The sequence below is a fragment of the Melanaphis sacchari genome, unplaced genomic scaffold (genome assembly GCF_002803265.2).
Source record: "Melanaphis sacchari strain LSU unplaced genomic scaffold, SCAv2.0 Contig4_pilon_pilon, whole genome shotgun sequence".
Lineage (NCBI taxonomy): Eukaryota > Metazoa > Arthropoda > Insecta > Hemiptera > Aphididae > Melanaphis > Melanaphis sacchari.
In genome coordinates, this window is record NW_020271335.1 from 2,991,097 (window position 1) to 3,007,814 (window position 16,718).

General features: G+C 27.4%; 1 protein-coding gene across 1 annotated transcript; it reads right to left on the minus strand.

Moving 5' to 3' along the window:
- Nucleotides 1–8,274: 8,274 nt before the first annotated feature.
- On the minus strand, nucleotides 8,275–10,984 carry LOC112598912 (lathosterol oxidase-like). Its single transcript, XM_025345579.1, has 6 exons — nucleotides 10,720–10,984; nucleotides 10,359–10,534; nucleotides 10,013–10,261; nucleotides 9,305–9,488; nucleotides 8,981–9,153; nucleotides 8,275–8,876 (listed from the first exon to the last, which is right to left on the minus strand). Exons 1-6 carry the CDS (start codon nucleotides 10,757–10,759, stop codon nucleotides 8,703–8,705), a joined length of 996 nt encoding a protein of 331 aa, XP_025201364.1. The 5' UTR covers nucleotides 10,760–10,984; the 3' UTR covers nucleotides 8,275–8,702.
- Nucleotides 10,985–16,718: the final 5,734 nt, after the last annotated feature.

Here is a 16,718-nt window from a genome sequence, read left to right on the forward strand (position 1 = left end):
ACTGATAGCACATTACGACAAACGAAACGGGTAGTAAATTAACTGTGGTGGAGGAGAGTTTTCAAAAATAATCTAGAACGCGAAAATGTGTTAAAAATAAGGATGAAAAATTCCTCGGGGACTTACGTGCTCGGGTCGTGAAATATATGGTCTTGTAGCCGCTGAAGCTCCTCCTCGCGTCCTTTTTACTATAATATATCTTTTTTTTTCTTCTTCGTCTTTTTCTTCTCGTTCTCCACTTACTGCCACCAACCGTACTTTTCGTGTTGTCTGCCACGGAGGCGTTACAAATCGCGAACATAAATAACAACTTGAAAAACGGTGGATGGAGCGGGACTTACAAAGTGTGCGCGGGAAACGATTAAAATAATGTTCAGGGACCGTCAGTTAATTTGTTTTTACGTGTCTTGACCTTTGACGGCATTATTATAGAAACGCAAACGATCCTGAAATGTAATTTGTATCCATCAATTTCTATATCATTTTTTCTTTTTGTTCCTCGATCGCCTCATCACACAACTACAACTTTAAATTGTAGGTATAATATATAATACAAATAAATTTCACGCATAAATGTGGAAAAGCCATTTCACTAAAATTACAGAAATATTATTCGTTGGACTATAGTATTAATTTTATCACCTATAACATAAGTTGAATATTTTAGTAACAACAGTAATAATATAATTAAAACACTGACAAGAATAAAAATTCAATGATATTAAAAAATAATTAATCATTTTTTGATCCTTCTATCAAAAATTTGATTACAAAAAAGTAAAAACTAAATTTTAAAACCAGTTGATTCACTTAACTCAGAATCTAAAATAATGTTGGTTGTTATGATATCTATAATTTTATATTTTGTATTTTATATTAAAATGAATCTCTATTTGCCGATAAAAAATTTAAAAATCTGACATAATTTTCACTTTTATAATATTATAATAGATATTGATCCTTGCAATCCATCTCAAAATCGTATTATTAATATTCTCTTCGAAGACCAATTAACAACTATTCCACCATAGCACGTCCCATTAAACCCATTGTCTGATGCAGTTTATTTGAAAACAACAAAGTGCCATATTTTAACTTTAACTACTTAATAAAAAATATTTAATCAATTTAATAGGAAACCAATTTCATTTCACACCATTTAATTTCTCTAATAATAATTTTAATTGTCTTAAATTAATTTATAAAAAAATAATAAAACAAAAGTAAAAATTGCTCAGGATTATATAATATTTTTCTTTTTAGTTGTACACATGAAATAAAATGTTTATTGTTTAATTATTAATTATTAAAAATAGAACTGTGTAGTAGGTAATATAATAATACCAATGATAGTATTTTACAAAAATATTTAACCAAATTATATTTAAATGACAAATGCTAGAATTGTTTTATTCTATCTGATTTCACTGAATTATTGTTATTATTAATTAAATTACTTACGTATTTTGAGAAACAATTTCAGGCTTTAGTTTATTTTGTACTAACAAATGATTAATGAACGATATAATTATAAAAATATTATAGTTTAATAGTATACACATTTTGGTTAAGTTTGTTTTACAATTTTAAAAATATTTTAAAGTTGAAGGCGAACGAGAGGATACATTTATGTGGAAACTTTCAACTGATAGATTCATATTATTCGTAGGTAAAAATTTAAAATACAACAATTAAGTTTAAATAGTAATATTAGTAATGAACTTAAAACTATATAAGCATTTAATTTTTATTATCAATAACAAAATAAATAACAAAAGGTAATTACGATTAATAAATGTACCTATATATTTTATGTTGATTGGAAATTTACATTAGAAAAAACTAAAAATTATGTATATTTTTTTTATATATTATTCGAGTATCATAATCTATTATTAAAAAGTTGTTGTTGTATAAGAAACTTGGTTTTTGATATTTAAATATTATTTATTACATCTATTTAGTTTGTTATTCATACAAATATACTATCAAATGTCTACATATATGAGTCTTTCAATAATATTAATACAAATATATATAATACTTGCGCGATCTAGTGTCCAATTACCTTACCTCTCACTGATCATCGCATCATGCCCAAAGCACCTGTGCTTTCTCTCTGAATATTATGTATTAATATAAGTTGTTTAATGTTTACCAATTATAAGATAATTCATAAAAATTTCAGCTCTAATTTTTAAGAATATTTAGTACTCACTATAATATATCAAATGGTTTATTGCGTATATTTTTTGTTGTTTAATTATTTATAGATTAATTAAATTTATTTGGATTTTAAATTCAACTTATTCTTTAGTGACTTTAGTAAGACGTAAAATGGTAAACTGTTTATATAAAAATACCTCTATTATTGTTCTTAAAGATGTATTATTATGCTAAAATTCTTGATTGCATATACCAATGCATTTTAATTACAAATTTGTATTTATATATAATATGTTATATAATATTATAATATGTACAAAAAAATCTGGGCTACAAAATAAACAATGATTAAAAGTATACTATTAAAATGTAATTAAGTAGTAATTAGACACTTAATGGATTTTTAACATTGAACATTTTCCAGTATTAATATTAAGCAAAATGATTATAAAATAGACAACATTGTTTAATATTAAAAATCGTTTATTACTTTATTTGATACTACTTTTGATATTACGAATTATTTTCGAATAAAAAGTTCTTATAATCCTTAACATTAATTAGGTTTACTTTAGATTAGTCAGATTCATTTTCTAATTAACAACTTATAATTAATAAATTATTATATAAACTTATTAATATAACATTTTATCTGTTACATTTAATGTAACTTAAATTTTAATAATTTGAGATTAGAATTTGAATAGCTAGTTTGTATTTAAGATCAGAGTAGTATTGATGACCACTATATTAAATGTATAAAAGTATAATATAACTATAGATAATATTATTATAATATAAGACTTAGGCAAATAATAGAACATTACTATTCAAAAAACCATAAGAGAATTATATTTCAAAATAAAGTGATGTATTGCAATCATTTAAAAAGTTTGTTTCTAAAAAATTAAATTCCAAAGCTGTTTTTTTTATTAAAAGAAAAAAAACTAATTAAGATACAGCTAATTGAGTGATACAAGTCTAAAATAAAAATATGCGAATAATATAAATTCATATTTCAGATAAGTAAATAGTTCAAATGTACCTATTTATTTTTGTGGTACAAATCTATTGTTAACATTTCAAAAACAGAATATTATTTGTTTAATAAAAAAAAAAAAAAAAAAAAAAAAAAAAAAAAAAAAAAAAAAAAAAAACACTTGTTTAATTAGTGAATAGTAAATACAAACATTACAAACCATCCGATTACATAATAAAATAGGATAAAAATTACTACATATTTTAACAATTAATAGATTCAATAACAATAGGTACAATATTACAATGCGTATTACTATAATTGCAGGTACTTTGTTCTTATTGTTCTAAAATTTTGACAAGAACAGTAGGTAGCTGTTTTCCGATAATCTCGAGCTGTATTGTTAATAAAATATATTACATTTGTGTGTGTGTGTAATAAGTAAACTTGTACAAAAAATCATCGCTGTGTTATTTTATTTTCAAAGCGACTTATTGATTGTGAACAAAGAACAACAATAGCAATAAAGACAATTGAAACGGTTTATCGACTTATAAGCCCTGTGTGGATAGTGAAGTGATCACGATACACACACACACACACACACACACACATGCGTGAGGCCATACATATAGGGTTATGGCCAAAAGTAATTGGAAATTGTTGTTGGAATGGTCAGCTAGATCGGTATAATGTCTCCGGGAAAGAAATATTGGAAATACACCCGCGGGAAGCCAGTAAGAAAAAGCAGATTGTGTGGATATCAAGAAAATAAAAATAAAAATGCCGTTTCCCCTATTCTTCCGGTTATTTCTCAATTCCGAGAGCGCGCAATAACCCCGGTTTTTTATCGAAAACGCGTTTTTTACAACCATACCGCGCCCAAAAGATCATCACGTAAGCGACACGCTCACTATATTGGGAACCACTGCAGTAGTATCTTTTTTTTACTTTTTTCCACCCATGTGATCGCCGCATAATTTATGACCACATTACATGTACATATCGTGAATATTTTTTTTCTTCCCGTTGCCAGCGCCACACCATTGACTGTCTCCGTGCATGTATATACAATATACATGTACGCTGCAGTACGCCTGTATTCTATATTCGATTTAGGTTTACGGTGGATTCGCGAATTTATGAGGCGCCTGGGGGGCAGTTCTGAGTGCTTTCAGGGCGGATACGCACGCCGGTCTAGGTTAATATCGCCAACATTATTAACGTGTTAATAGGAAAGTCTTCACTTCAACTCGTGTAGCATTACGGAAAAAAAACAAATACCATAATAACAGAAATAGCAATAATAATACTCACAAATACTCTGCTAATACGCTGTACAACAGTTGAACGTGAAATAAAAGAAACGTGACGTGTGTGTGTGAACACAGTATTAAATTGAAATACGAAATGACCAGTTAAACACCGACAGTGTCTAGGATGAAAGCATTATCTCGTATATCGCCGGAATATTAAATCTTGTAACGCGATAATAATGTAATATATGGCAACGAGGAATATTCGAAAGCACCTCTAGCATAAACCTAATATAATGATTGCATTTTGTACGGGAATGAGCTAATGTATTTATAACATAATAATGTCAATAAGCCACCTATGAAATATGACGTTAACGTGGAAACTAAAAGTGAGTTGTATAAGTTATAACTGTGCTGTGATTATTACAGAATTTATCTAAAATGGTTTTTCAATATCTAGGTATAACTGTTGTTAATAAACATACCTATGTACATTTATAAATTATAATATTTACATAATCAAACATATAGATACTTTCCCGACAGATATATTAATATTCAAGTTAACCACTGTTTATTTTTTCAAAATTTTGATATTCATCTGCAGGCCACCACTAAGTAGTAAGTCCATAAAAATAAAAAACAGATGTCAAAAGTCATGTCAAATAAAACAAACCCGATTATAATTAGAACAATACACGTTTTACAGTAACATATACTTTATACATAATAATAATTTAAAACCACTGATTTATTTAAACTTGTGTTTTATTTTAAAACAACTACACATAAAAATATAATGTAATTTATAACAAAATAATTTCAACTTTTAAATTATTATATACCATATGTATATAATATACATAATAATATGTAGATTTTAAACATGAAATATATTGTTATTGTTTTTACAGTAAGTATAATGTTTAATATATTATTATATTATGTACACACGTCCCACATATACATAAAAATGAAATCATAGCTAAAACCATCTATAATTAAAAAATATTTTACTATACTTTACTAATAAATTATAACAAATATTTATTTTGGTTGAATTGTTTTCATACAAATAAAATATAAAGTTAGACGCAATTATAATATTACAATAAAAATATGAGATATCTATTCTTAATTATTTATCACTAAAAATTTAATATTTGAATAAGATAAAAATAAGTATTTTTAAGTTGGGTATTCATTTAAAATTTAAATAATTTTTCAACTTAATAACTTTATATTAACCAATAGATTCATTTAAGCATTATAATATAATAATTAAACTTTTATAATTTTAATAGATAATATTGAACATTGCTCCATTTATATAATAAGTAAGTACTATCAAAACATCTTATAAAATTTATATCCCAATATTAATAATTCACTTTTGAAGCATAATTTTTACAATATCCTACATCTTTTAAAAAGTCAACATAATTTAATAGAGAATAATGTTTGAATAATGTAAAAATAATTATATACTAATATGACATTAGTACTTAAAGTTTAACGGCCATTTAAATTGATTAGATGTAGTATCTATGTAAATATCTCCAGTTATCATTCTTCGTAGATAATCATTTATATTTATTATATTTTTTTTTCATTGATATTTATAGCAATTTAATTATATTAATTTTTAATAATAACCAAGACTGGTCAATCAACATGGTAATTAGGTGCAATACCGATACGCTTTAATACGTTTAATTTTCAACGGAAAGACGCGTTATTATTATAGACACTTCACACTTATTATACTAATTTTTTTATACCGTACCACTAAATAGTAATACCTACTTAAATTTATATTATTCTCAGTTTACTACCACCTCCCCTTTATAGCTTATCTGCTATCTTTTATACGAGGAATTATAAACATAACTAAACATTTATTTAGTATTGCTGTTGATTCTAAATACCCTAAATTCCATGTATACTAACCAGAGATGTGTTACTGACGATTACGTCAGTTCTAGATCAATGTCCCGTTAATTGTAGTAGACTTTATGACTAAAATCCCAATTTATTTTAATGCAGTATGCGATCCCGGTCCTGAAAGTTAAAATGTTGAATTTTCGCGGGTCCGGCGCCGTTGACGTCCGTATTCCTAGTTCTTTATATTGTTATTTACATTACATCTCCTTGTAAATCGCATCCTGGCCTTCGCAAATCGTAGACGGCGTGATACGGATGTTGCACCTGAAAATCGCGTTTTCCACATTCCTTAACCGACGTCTCGTCCACATTGTCATTTATTTTCATCTACACTTATTGGTCACCTCACTAACCTAACCTTACCTTGGCCGAGTTTCTGAATCGACATCGACAACATTATTGAACTGCATCGTCTCAATTTCAGAAGACGGTGCGTCCCCACCAGGCAATTGTTCCCGGTTGCACAACACCAATACAATGTTTTCAACAATATCATTAGTTACTTCTTTGATTTTGGCTTCGTATTCAGTGCCATAAAGATTAGTAATGTTTAATATCAATATCATGTTTACAAGTAACTTAATTAACACGACATCAATATTGCGTTCAATCATTATGCATGTTTTATTGTAATTTGTGAGCACGCTGTTTATGTAAGATGGTTGTTTACTTCACTCGGACTCTGAATCGTTAATGATCTTAAATGAAATATTGTTCCTACCTTGTAACTATAGTACTAACTATAGTAAGCGAGAACTTACACAAATATAGAAGTCAAAATGATGCCATATGACTTAATGTGAGTACTCTTGTTTTTTTGATTTTTGGTCGTTGCCTGTGTATTATAAAAATGTTTATATTTAAATTGTTATCATAGAAATAAATAATAACCGTAGCTTTTCTTATATACATTCATATTACGAGGTATAAATAAAATTATGTTCATGATTGTAGATAGAATAGAAAGATACATATTTTAAGAACCATATTTATTTTTTTATACTAAAGGAATTCAATATCAAACATTTTCATGGAAATTCAATTTAGACAATTTCCTAAGTGAGTGCATATTATAACGGAAAATGGCACTAACAACCGTTCAAGCACATGTCAATAACGCGCTACACAAATATTCATTAAAATTTTACTTTGTTTTACGTAAAAGAATCAACATTTTGTCAATTTTATTAACTAAACTAATTGTCCATAAAAACTTTTTGAAATTCGTCGTATATAACCTAATCTTGAAATGGACTTCTTTAATTTTACAATTCAATTTTTTACTTCAATACTATTTAGATTTTAAAATTGTTATTATATAAAATTTAAAAATCTAACCTTAAAGAACTTAAGAGTTTGATTCTAAAAAAAAATGCTGTTTTTAAGTATAGTTTATTTTAAAATCCAATAGGTTTTCAAGAATTATATTCGATATTTAGGATTATCACTTATCAATATTATGAGCATTGGACATATGTATACATTATATATATTATAATATTATACCATCGTTTCCGCCAACGTTTAAATTATCATTTCTACTATCGCCTGAGTGTTTTCAGTAAATTTACATACCTATCTACTTTGATAAAATCAAACTTATACTTCATATTTTTGGAGAAATTTTTGTATTTTCATGTATAATAAATAATCAGTATTGTTATTCATATTTTATGTTGTATATTGTATTTAAAAAAAAAATTGATAATTTTTTAGGGATATTTAAAATTTAAATCTTACAGTTTTGATCTGAAATAATTTTATAAGGTTTGTATGAAAATTTTAAAAATTAAAATATTTTACTATAACTAAAAACAACTAACGCAAACAAATTTAAGTTATATTATATTAAAAGAAAAAGTAAATATTCTTAATTTTTAGTTGTTCCACTATAATTTAATCATAGCAGTAAAATATAAATATCAGTACAATTGGCATATTAAAATTTAAAATATAAATAGATATAATATAGTAAAACACAGACGGAATCGATTCTCTTCAAACAAGTAATAAACATGATAATTTACAAGTACCTAGAACACAAAATACGTACAGCGCTCAAACTCGCATATGCTATACTCCAGTAGTCTAGTAATTTTTTAATTTTCTAATTCCCATATTATTATACTATATAATATTATTTAGTTGAAGATGGGATAAAACAAAACACTGCGTACATTTCTATTATTATAAATTATATATCAATGATACTGAGTTTAATAAATGTAAGTCACGAGCCATATAATATGAAAATTAAACATTAGTTAAGAAAAGAGAACAACCCAAATCATATTTCCAACAGTTACGCAAGCCTTTGAAATTATTAGTTATTATTGGGTATCACTATCGATGTATTACAACGAGTATGGGTTGATTTGTTCGCGGTAAGCCATTGGATTTTCGGCGATCCTCTCCTGGATTTCTTTGTACAGTTCTTTGCTCGACAAGTCCGCCAATGGTCGACCGGAACCCCATGAATCTGTGTGCTCGCTGTAATAACGATCAATCTTTCTCATGGATCCGTGGATCTACAAAAAAAAAAACCAAAACGAAGAAAAGTATTGACGGGTTTTTCGCAACCAGTTTCCTATCATAAATATAATATTTTTCTTATTTTAGACATTTTCTCGACCTTATCCCACAAAGAGCAATTAAATCCAAAGTTGACGTGACAGTACTGATGGTGGTTGTCGTGGAACATGCAATCCGGTTGCCAAGGCTGCCACCACTGCGCCTTGAAAGTGATTCCCGAGTGTTGCACGATACCGTGATAGTACGTGTAAAGAGCCAATCCATAAAACGGAACTGTGACAGATAAATGAAAATGTATTTGATTTGGGAGGGTCATATAGTTTATAAGACCACTGTTGCCAAGAAAAAATATGGTCGAAGTACGACTGTAATAATATAATATATTTTATGTGTAACAGCTGGCGTACTTCAGGTATATACTTACACCAATGCACCGGATAAATAAATATTGGCACGACCATAGCCAGTTGCACGAAAATCAATTCCAACGGATGTATGGCGGTCACCGACCACGGGGTAGGCTGAAAATACCTATGGTGGATGCTGTGAAAATGCTTGAACAAAAACTTTGAATGAAACGATCGATGAATCCAATAAGTCACGTAATCCTGGATAAATATGAATTTTAGACACGTGTAAGTATAAAAATAAAAACGAATTTAATAGATGAATTAAATTAACATCACGACTATTCCCATAATTGTACATGAATAACAGGAATAATTTATATCTTTATTGATACCATATTACATTTTACACAAAGATTTCAAATAGCTATTATGTAATAATTATATAAACACAATCGCGTAAAAAGTGTATAAAAAATAAACACATGTACCGGACCTACGTAAAAATAAAAATTAAATACGAACGAATATGATAATATAAAAACATATACAACTTTGAGGTTCACCAGAAAATTTGAACTAAACACGAGCGCTGCAGTAGTGCAGTGACATACCTAAAGCGCATATACCTACATAGCTATCAAAATATTGAGATTCTGATGTGCAGGGAAAACATCCGCATAGCTTAAAAATAAAAACATAACTAATTTATAGGCGAAAAGTAAAAATGTTTATTTGCCCGCGCACTGTTGTGTACAATTATTTCAAAACTATATGCGACCGACCTGCTGGAAGAATATCACTGGCCACTGGAGTATCCACCACCACCACGGATACTGGCCGAATGCAACGTAAACTTTACTGTAACCACCACAACTGACGTGTGTAGCCACCGCCGCAGATATCGCGTTCGTCATCATCAGACCTATACAGCCCCATTTGATCTGATCCCAGACCAGGTGTTTGGGCAAGTGACGATTCGGTTGACATTTCCACTGGGCTTCCTTGCCGCGTCCCTTCAAATAGTATTTCCACTGCAACGGAAAGTCACGCGTCCGCGAAAACAGTAAAAGAAAAATAATCATACCATTGAGAATGCGCGCGGGAGGAAACAGCGGCAAAAACACTCACTTCTAAGTACCCGCAAAAGCCAAAGTATATGCCGTATCCGACGGCCATGGCCCAGAATAATTGCACTTTGAATTCATCGAAAAACGACGTGCACGACAGCTCCGACCGGCGGTGCAACTGTTGATGTCCTTCGCCGAAATACTTTTGCGTGTGCGCCACCACCGTCAACCAATCGCCTAAGATGTGTATTATAGGCACGATAGTTTCGGGTTCACACACGCCACGTGAACGACGGAATTTGGAAATAAATACGAATGCATCCGATGGATTTCATGGAGAAAAAATATTATAATAATAGTCACACAATGCTATAAATCGCCGAACGATATTATTAATCATTCGGAAAGTGGTTAGTGGTTACCGTTCATGAAGGCGGCGGCGATTAGCGCCAAAACGATCATGTCGGCGCACGATTGCAAACTGCACTGGAACGGTCGCAAGAAAATATATTCTCGTCGTAGCGGTACAATGTGATACAATACAATACTAGTAATGAAGAAGCATTAGAGGTACCTGAGTTGTTATTGTAACATTACGAGTTATCGGATTTTTTTTTTTTTTTATCGAGTAGGAAAAACGCGCGTTTCATACACACCCGCATGTCTCTAATAGAGTAAATACTAAATAGTATTGGTTATCTAAAAAATAATACACACATTCCGAAATCCCTACTTTAATATTCACTTACGCGTATGCTTTTAAATGATAACCATATGACCGTCTATTAATAATATTATTTTAATTTATAGATTATAAAATATTCGAGAGCATTATAGAGGAAAAATTAATGCAATGCGCACTCTCGATTCTTAATTCGCAGATATAACGTAATTTACTTAACGAGATTGTATCTATATAAATATAACCATACCTTAAATTTTTACCACTATATTATTATATAATATACAAAGTTGACACAATCGGTTAATCTAAAATCGAACATTTTTCTATTAAAAAATTTGTTCACGTCAAGAAAACTCAAGTATAATATTAAGTATTCATCACTTTTTATAGTAACTGTTAAGTATATTCAATCAATAGTATTAGATGTTTGAATTGCAGTTGACTAATCATTACAAAAATTAAAAGTATGAGATATTTTTATATAGATAAGTAGTGTTTAAATTATTCATAGATGACTTATTTGTTTTAGTTAACATGTTTCTAATCTAGATAAGAAATAATTGTAAATTTAACTTATTATTTATCCACATATAAAAATATTAAAAATAATTTTGACGAAAAATATAATAAGAAAGTTGATAATTACAAATTTCAACTAAATAACAATAAATATAAAGTAAATTATAATAATAGTGCTCGTGGCATTACGTCATTACAATACTTTGCTTCTTGAGTTTCGAGTTGATAATAATAACTATCGATCAGAATATCGACACGTACGTTTAAGTAAAACGTTTACTATTTTGATAAACAGTGTACTCGAATGAAAAATACATTTTAAACGATAGCTGATCATAATATTAATGATATTAGTTAATGTAAATTAGTTAATTTGACTTCATTGTCAATAGATCAGTCATCGGGCTGTGGATCTATATCTATATACCTTTTTTTTTTTAAGATTACAAATTATTTTGGGTAAAAAATAATTCTAAAACTTAGGGAGAAGGTGTTTGACAGTTTTACATTAAATTTGGTGGAGCCCATGACAAAAATGTTTCAAAAACGCTACATAATATGGTATATTGATAGATTTTACCTAAATAGTTTTATGTAGGGCAAAAGCTTAAATCCATACTATATATACTCTTATGATGCATTTGAGTATTTCTGGTAATACTTAACGCCTAAAAAAATACACTCGATTGAGTATTACAAATTATACAAAATATAAACATTCAAACATCAAATAAATTAATTCACATACGTATTTTTTTTCAATAAAAAAAATGATTTTTTTTTGATTTTAAAACACAAGGTCATATGTAATGCCGAGATACAACTTCGCTATATACACATATATTTTTTTTTTTATAAATATGAATTTAAAATAATTCACAATCTACTTAAAGTATCTCAAGACTTATGTATTCTAATAAATTGAATTACAAACAGGGATATAAGTGATATAACTGATGAGTTTGCTACAGTTTAAAATAAACAATGGGTGCGTATGTAAAAAGGTGAGCAAGTGGGTACCGCTCTACTATAGCCTGTTTAAGTATTGAATAGTTTACCGTAACGAATGTGTTAAATTTGAATTCAATGATTTATCATTTTATACGAAAAACAATTTTAAGTGAAGACAAACATCATTACGTATATTTAAACATTTAAGTACTGCTGCCTTACTGTAATATACGGTTGAGAATAAATTTGTTGTACAAACAGAAAATAACATAATATCAATCTAAATGTTTTGAAAATATCACTGTGTTTACAAAATTTAAAAAATATCCATGTAAAAAGTTTAAAATCTTTATGAAAAATATTTTCGTTCAAATTCTCAGTAAACATTTCTAAAAAAAAAATTCTATTTTTATATTTATTTATTTAATTAAAATAAATCTTGTTTTAAAATTTCAATCCCAACATTTACAACTTAAATGGTAATTTTTACTATTTAATGCTGTCAAAGTATCAACTCGAGGTATAAGTGGTATAACCAATTTTAAGAGATCGAGAAGATAGTTTGTTATATCGAGAGTATGTACATCGATATGCATATTATATAGGTATATACCTAATGATATTTTCAAAGTGTGTGAACGGTAGTTTAGTTCGTTGTATCGGTATTTTCGTTAAACCACGGTACTTCGTTATATTTTGTGTTGACTGTACATTGTTAATTAAAAAATATTTTCTAAGTATTCGTGGTATTGATGAATTTAATCAAAATTTGAACTCCAAAAATGTATAAAAAAAATCGTGTAGTATCTTAAATATTTACAGTAATAACTTATGAGAAACCATATTATGCTAAATTTTCAAGTTTTTAACCGAACAAAACTTTTTTTTATTAACTTACTGAAATCAAAATTAAAAACGTATATCGTGATAAAAGTCGTGTCAAAATATTTTTTAAATTAAACCGTGAATAGGAAATTTATATAGAAATATTTGGTGAAAAATGCAAGTACTTAACTATCTACAGTGATTTGTTTTTGAATTATCATAATTTTACACGTGAATTTCCTCGTTTTTATTCATATTTAAATTTCACTCACAAAATATATCTGAGATTATGCTCAAGTAATATGCTTATAAGTTATAATATTAAAAATTGTATAAAAATAATTCGTAATTTTTTCACGATTTTATCAATATTTATATTTAGGATAATAGATTTTAACAAATACGAATTTTGAGTATAAATTTCCATTTTTTCTTATTTTTTTTCGCAATCAAAGAAAAATTTTACTTTTGACATATCTTAACATACATTTACCCACCACCACCCATTTCAATTAGTCAACGACAATATTCATTTGTGTTTGATTTCTGTCAATTCCTTCCAAAACCCAACGAATAATTGAAATAGTGTAACAATTATTAGATTATCAATTTTTTCTCTCTTGTATTAATGTTCTACCAACTAATAGTTCGAGCAATAAAAACAACATTAAAAAGAATCTAGTTGATTTTTCGTGCCGATCAGATACTATTAAAAATTTAGACAAAGAAGCTTTAACATGTGAAAATTGGGATAAAATATCTAAGTAAAAAATAATAAATAATACCTCGTATCTCCTACCAAATACACATCTTCAAAATTTAGATTTGACACATTTAAAAAAATATTCATATTTTGTCGGTATTGAAAAATGGTTTCCGAGCAGAAGAATTGAAAGCTTGTAATGTTAATGAATTAGATCAAGTAATTATAAGTCATACTTATACATCTGGCACAATCATAGGCGTGCGCAGACCTGAATTTTGGGGGTGCCCACAATTTTTTTGGGCCCTTTTCTTAATTTAGGCCTCTCTTAACAAGACATATACATATTTTAATAAATTATAATGCATGAATAAACATTACTTTCATTTTTTTAATTTAATATTCTAATATAAAAATGATAAGTTTATAATAACATGCTCCTATTACTTTAATAATAAAACTTATTAATAACCAAATAGTATTTGTATTACTGGTAGATACCAAGTTATAAACTATTTCATTAAATAGTTAGATCTAAAATCTATTTTTAAGATAATTGCAATACATATTTATTATTTTTACTTTTATAGTCAATAACATTTCATAACTGTTGAAATCACAATAAATTTTACCATGTAGCTTTAAAATATTTTACGTTGTGTATTTTTTTTTTATCCTGAAACATAATTTTTTTTACCACATATTTTAAATAAAATAATATTTTTATTCTAGTAACATTAGTTAAAATACAGACCCATTAGTATGCTATAGGACTTAAATTTTAGGGCCCTAATTGCATGTCTGGTGATGCTCAGGCACACCCGGAACCCCCCGTGAGCACGCACGCCAATGGACGCAATCTCGTCAATAATTATGGGTGCTTATTGTAATAGTTTAAATTACTCAATAGTAAATTAATAGCTCAAAATCAAAAAATATATTGTTGACAATTGCTGACGACATATGCTGAATGAGCAAATTTAATAGTAAGTAGGTAGATACCTATGTCTAGAAAGACTAGAAAATTGTTGAACTAATTTTAAATTATCTTATTTATATATGATTATGCATGACGATTGGTATTTAGTTATCGATAGGTACCTTTCATATATCTTTCAATCTCCAAGTCAATGCACTGAGTTTTGAGCTTTATATTAAAATGATTAATATATTTTTTTTATTTTTACAGACCCACTTATTGAAATGGACATGTCCGTTTTCGAACAAAAATGTACCCTTCTCTTTTCGACCAAATTTTAAAAAACACCGATTCCGTTTTCAACAAAAGCAAAATTTTATGTAATGTATGTAAAAAAATAAAATTTGTATATAACTTTTTATTAAATTAGAGTAATCGTATAATTATATAACTTTGAAAAATAATTAAAAGTATAAAATACTTTAAATGTTGTAAAATAAAATGTAGAAAATTATATAAAATATAAGAATATCTAAATATTAACATTATTTTTATGTTAATATGTCATTATATGTAATATGTATATTATGTAAAAAAATAAAATTTAAACCACATGAGTAGGTTTGTGACATATCAACATAAAAATTATGTTTATATATAGATAGGTAGCTATTTTAAATAATTGTCCACATTTTATTATTTTACAGTATATATTTTACACAACTCATACTTTTAATCATTTTAAAAATTATATAATTATACAATTGCCCTAATTTTACAAAAAATTATATACCAATTATTTTATTTTTTTACATACATTACATACAATTTTGTTTTGGCCTAAAAGAGAAGAGTACGATTTTGGTCGTAAAGGGAATCAGTGTTTTTTTTAATTCGATCGAAAAATGAATCGACCGAAAAGGGAAAGGCGTTTTTGGTCGAAAACGGTCTCGCTCATTAAAATAATGAGTAATATTTCAATCGCAAAATCCGATACTATAATAATAGTTAGTACAATGAGTAATACGTAATAATTTTTTTAAAGATCTACTCACTCTGAAGGACATTATCACATGTTCTGACCCAAATTGTAAAAACCTAACAGTTACACTTATAGATACTGACCCCACGACTCTAACTATCAATATGAAAGATGATAGTCTTATATTTATATGGAAAATATGGTTAAACTTATAATAAATAATGGAAATATTTTTTGTTGATAACATGAATAATCACCGGCTATAAAACCGTTTTTACCGAGATATTTACTATTTATCTACTCCGTATAAGATGATAATGGCCATCAGATTGATATGTTAGGAGTAGCTTACATTGGATCACTTCTAATGCATTTGCATTTCTGTTATTATACACATTATATAGGAAACTACAAAAATGACAAAACATAAAATATAAGATTTGATTTCTTATAAATGAATATCATTAAATGGTATTGAAAACTTAGGTTTTCCGCAACCACTTACACTAATTTATATAGGAACTGGACGTTTACTTAATAAAAACATCATAAAATATTACCCAATTATGCATTCATCTGACACTATAATCTCTGATTTATCCTTGCGATTACTCTCGTTAAAAGTATTAATATTCCTGAAGTGAAAAATATCGAAATTATTTCATAAATTATTATAAGATGCAATTTGTATGCAATTATTATATAAAAAATATTATGTAACCTATACATTTTCAGTTAAAGGCGAAAAATAAAATTAATATTAGAATGTATACGTATTAGAACATTGACATAATTAATATTAGAATTTATACGTATTAGAACATTGACATAATTAAT

What these genes read in the sequence shown, in the direction of transcription:
- LOC112598912 (XM_025345579.1), bottom strand. Translation starts at nt 10,759, where the DNA reads ATGATCGTTTTGGCGCTAATCGCCGCCGCCTTCATGAACG. An exon ending in GCTTTTGCGGGTACTTAGAA is followed by an intron (nt 10,262 to 10,358) that starts GTGAGTGTTTTT and finishes TTTCCGTTGCAG; the next exon opens with TGGAAATACTATTTGAAGGG. An exon ending in TATTTATCCGGTGCATTGGT is followed by an intron (nt 9,154 to 9,304) that starts GTAAGTATATAC and finishes TATCTGTCACAG; the next exon opens with TTCCGTTTTATGGATTGGCT.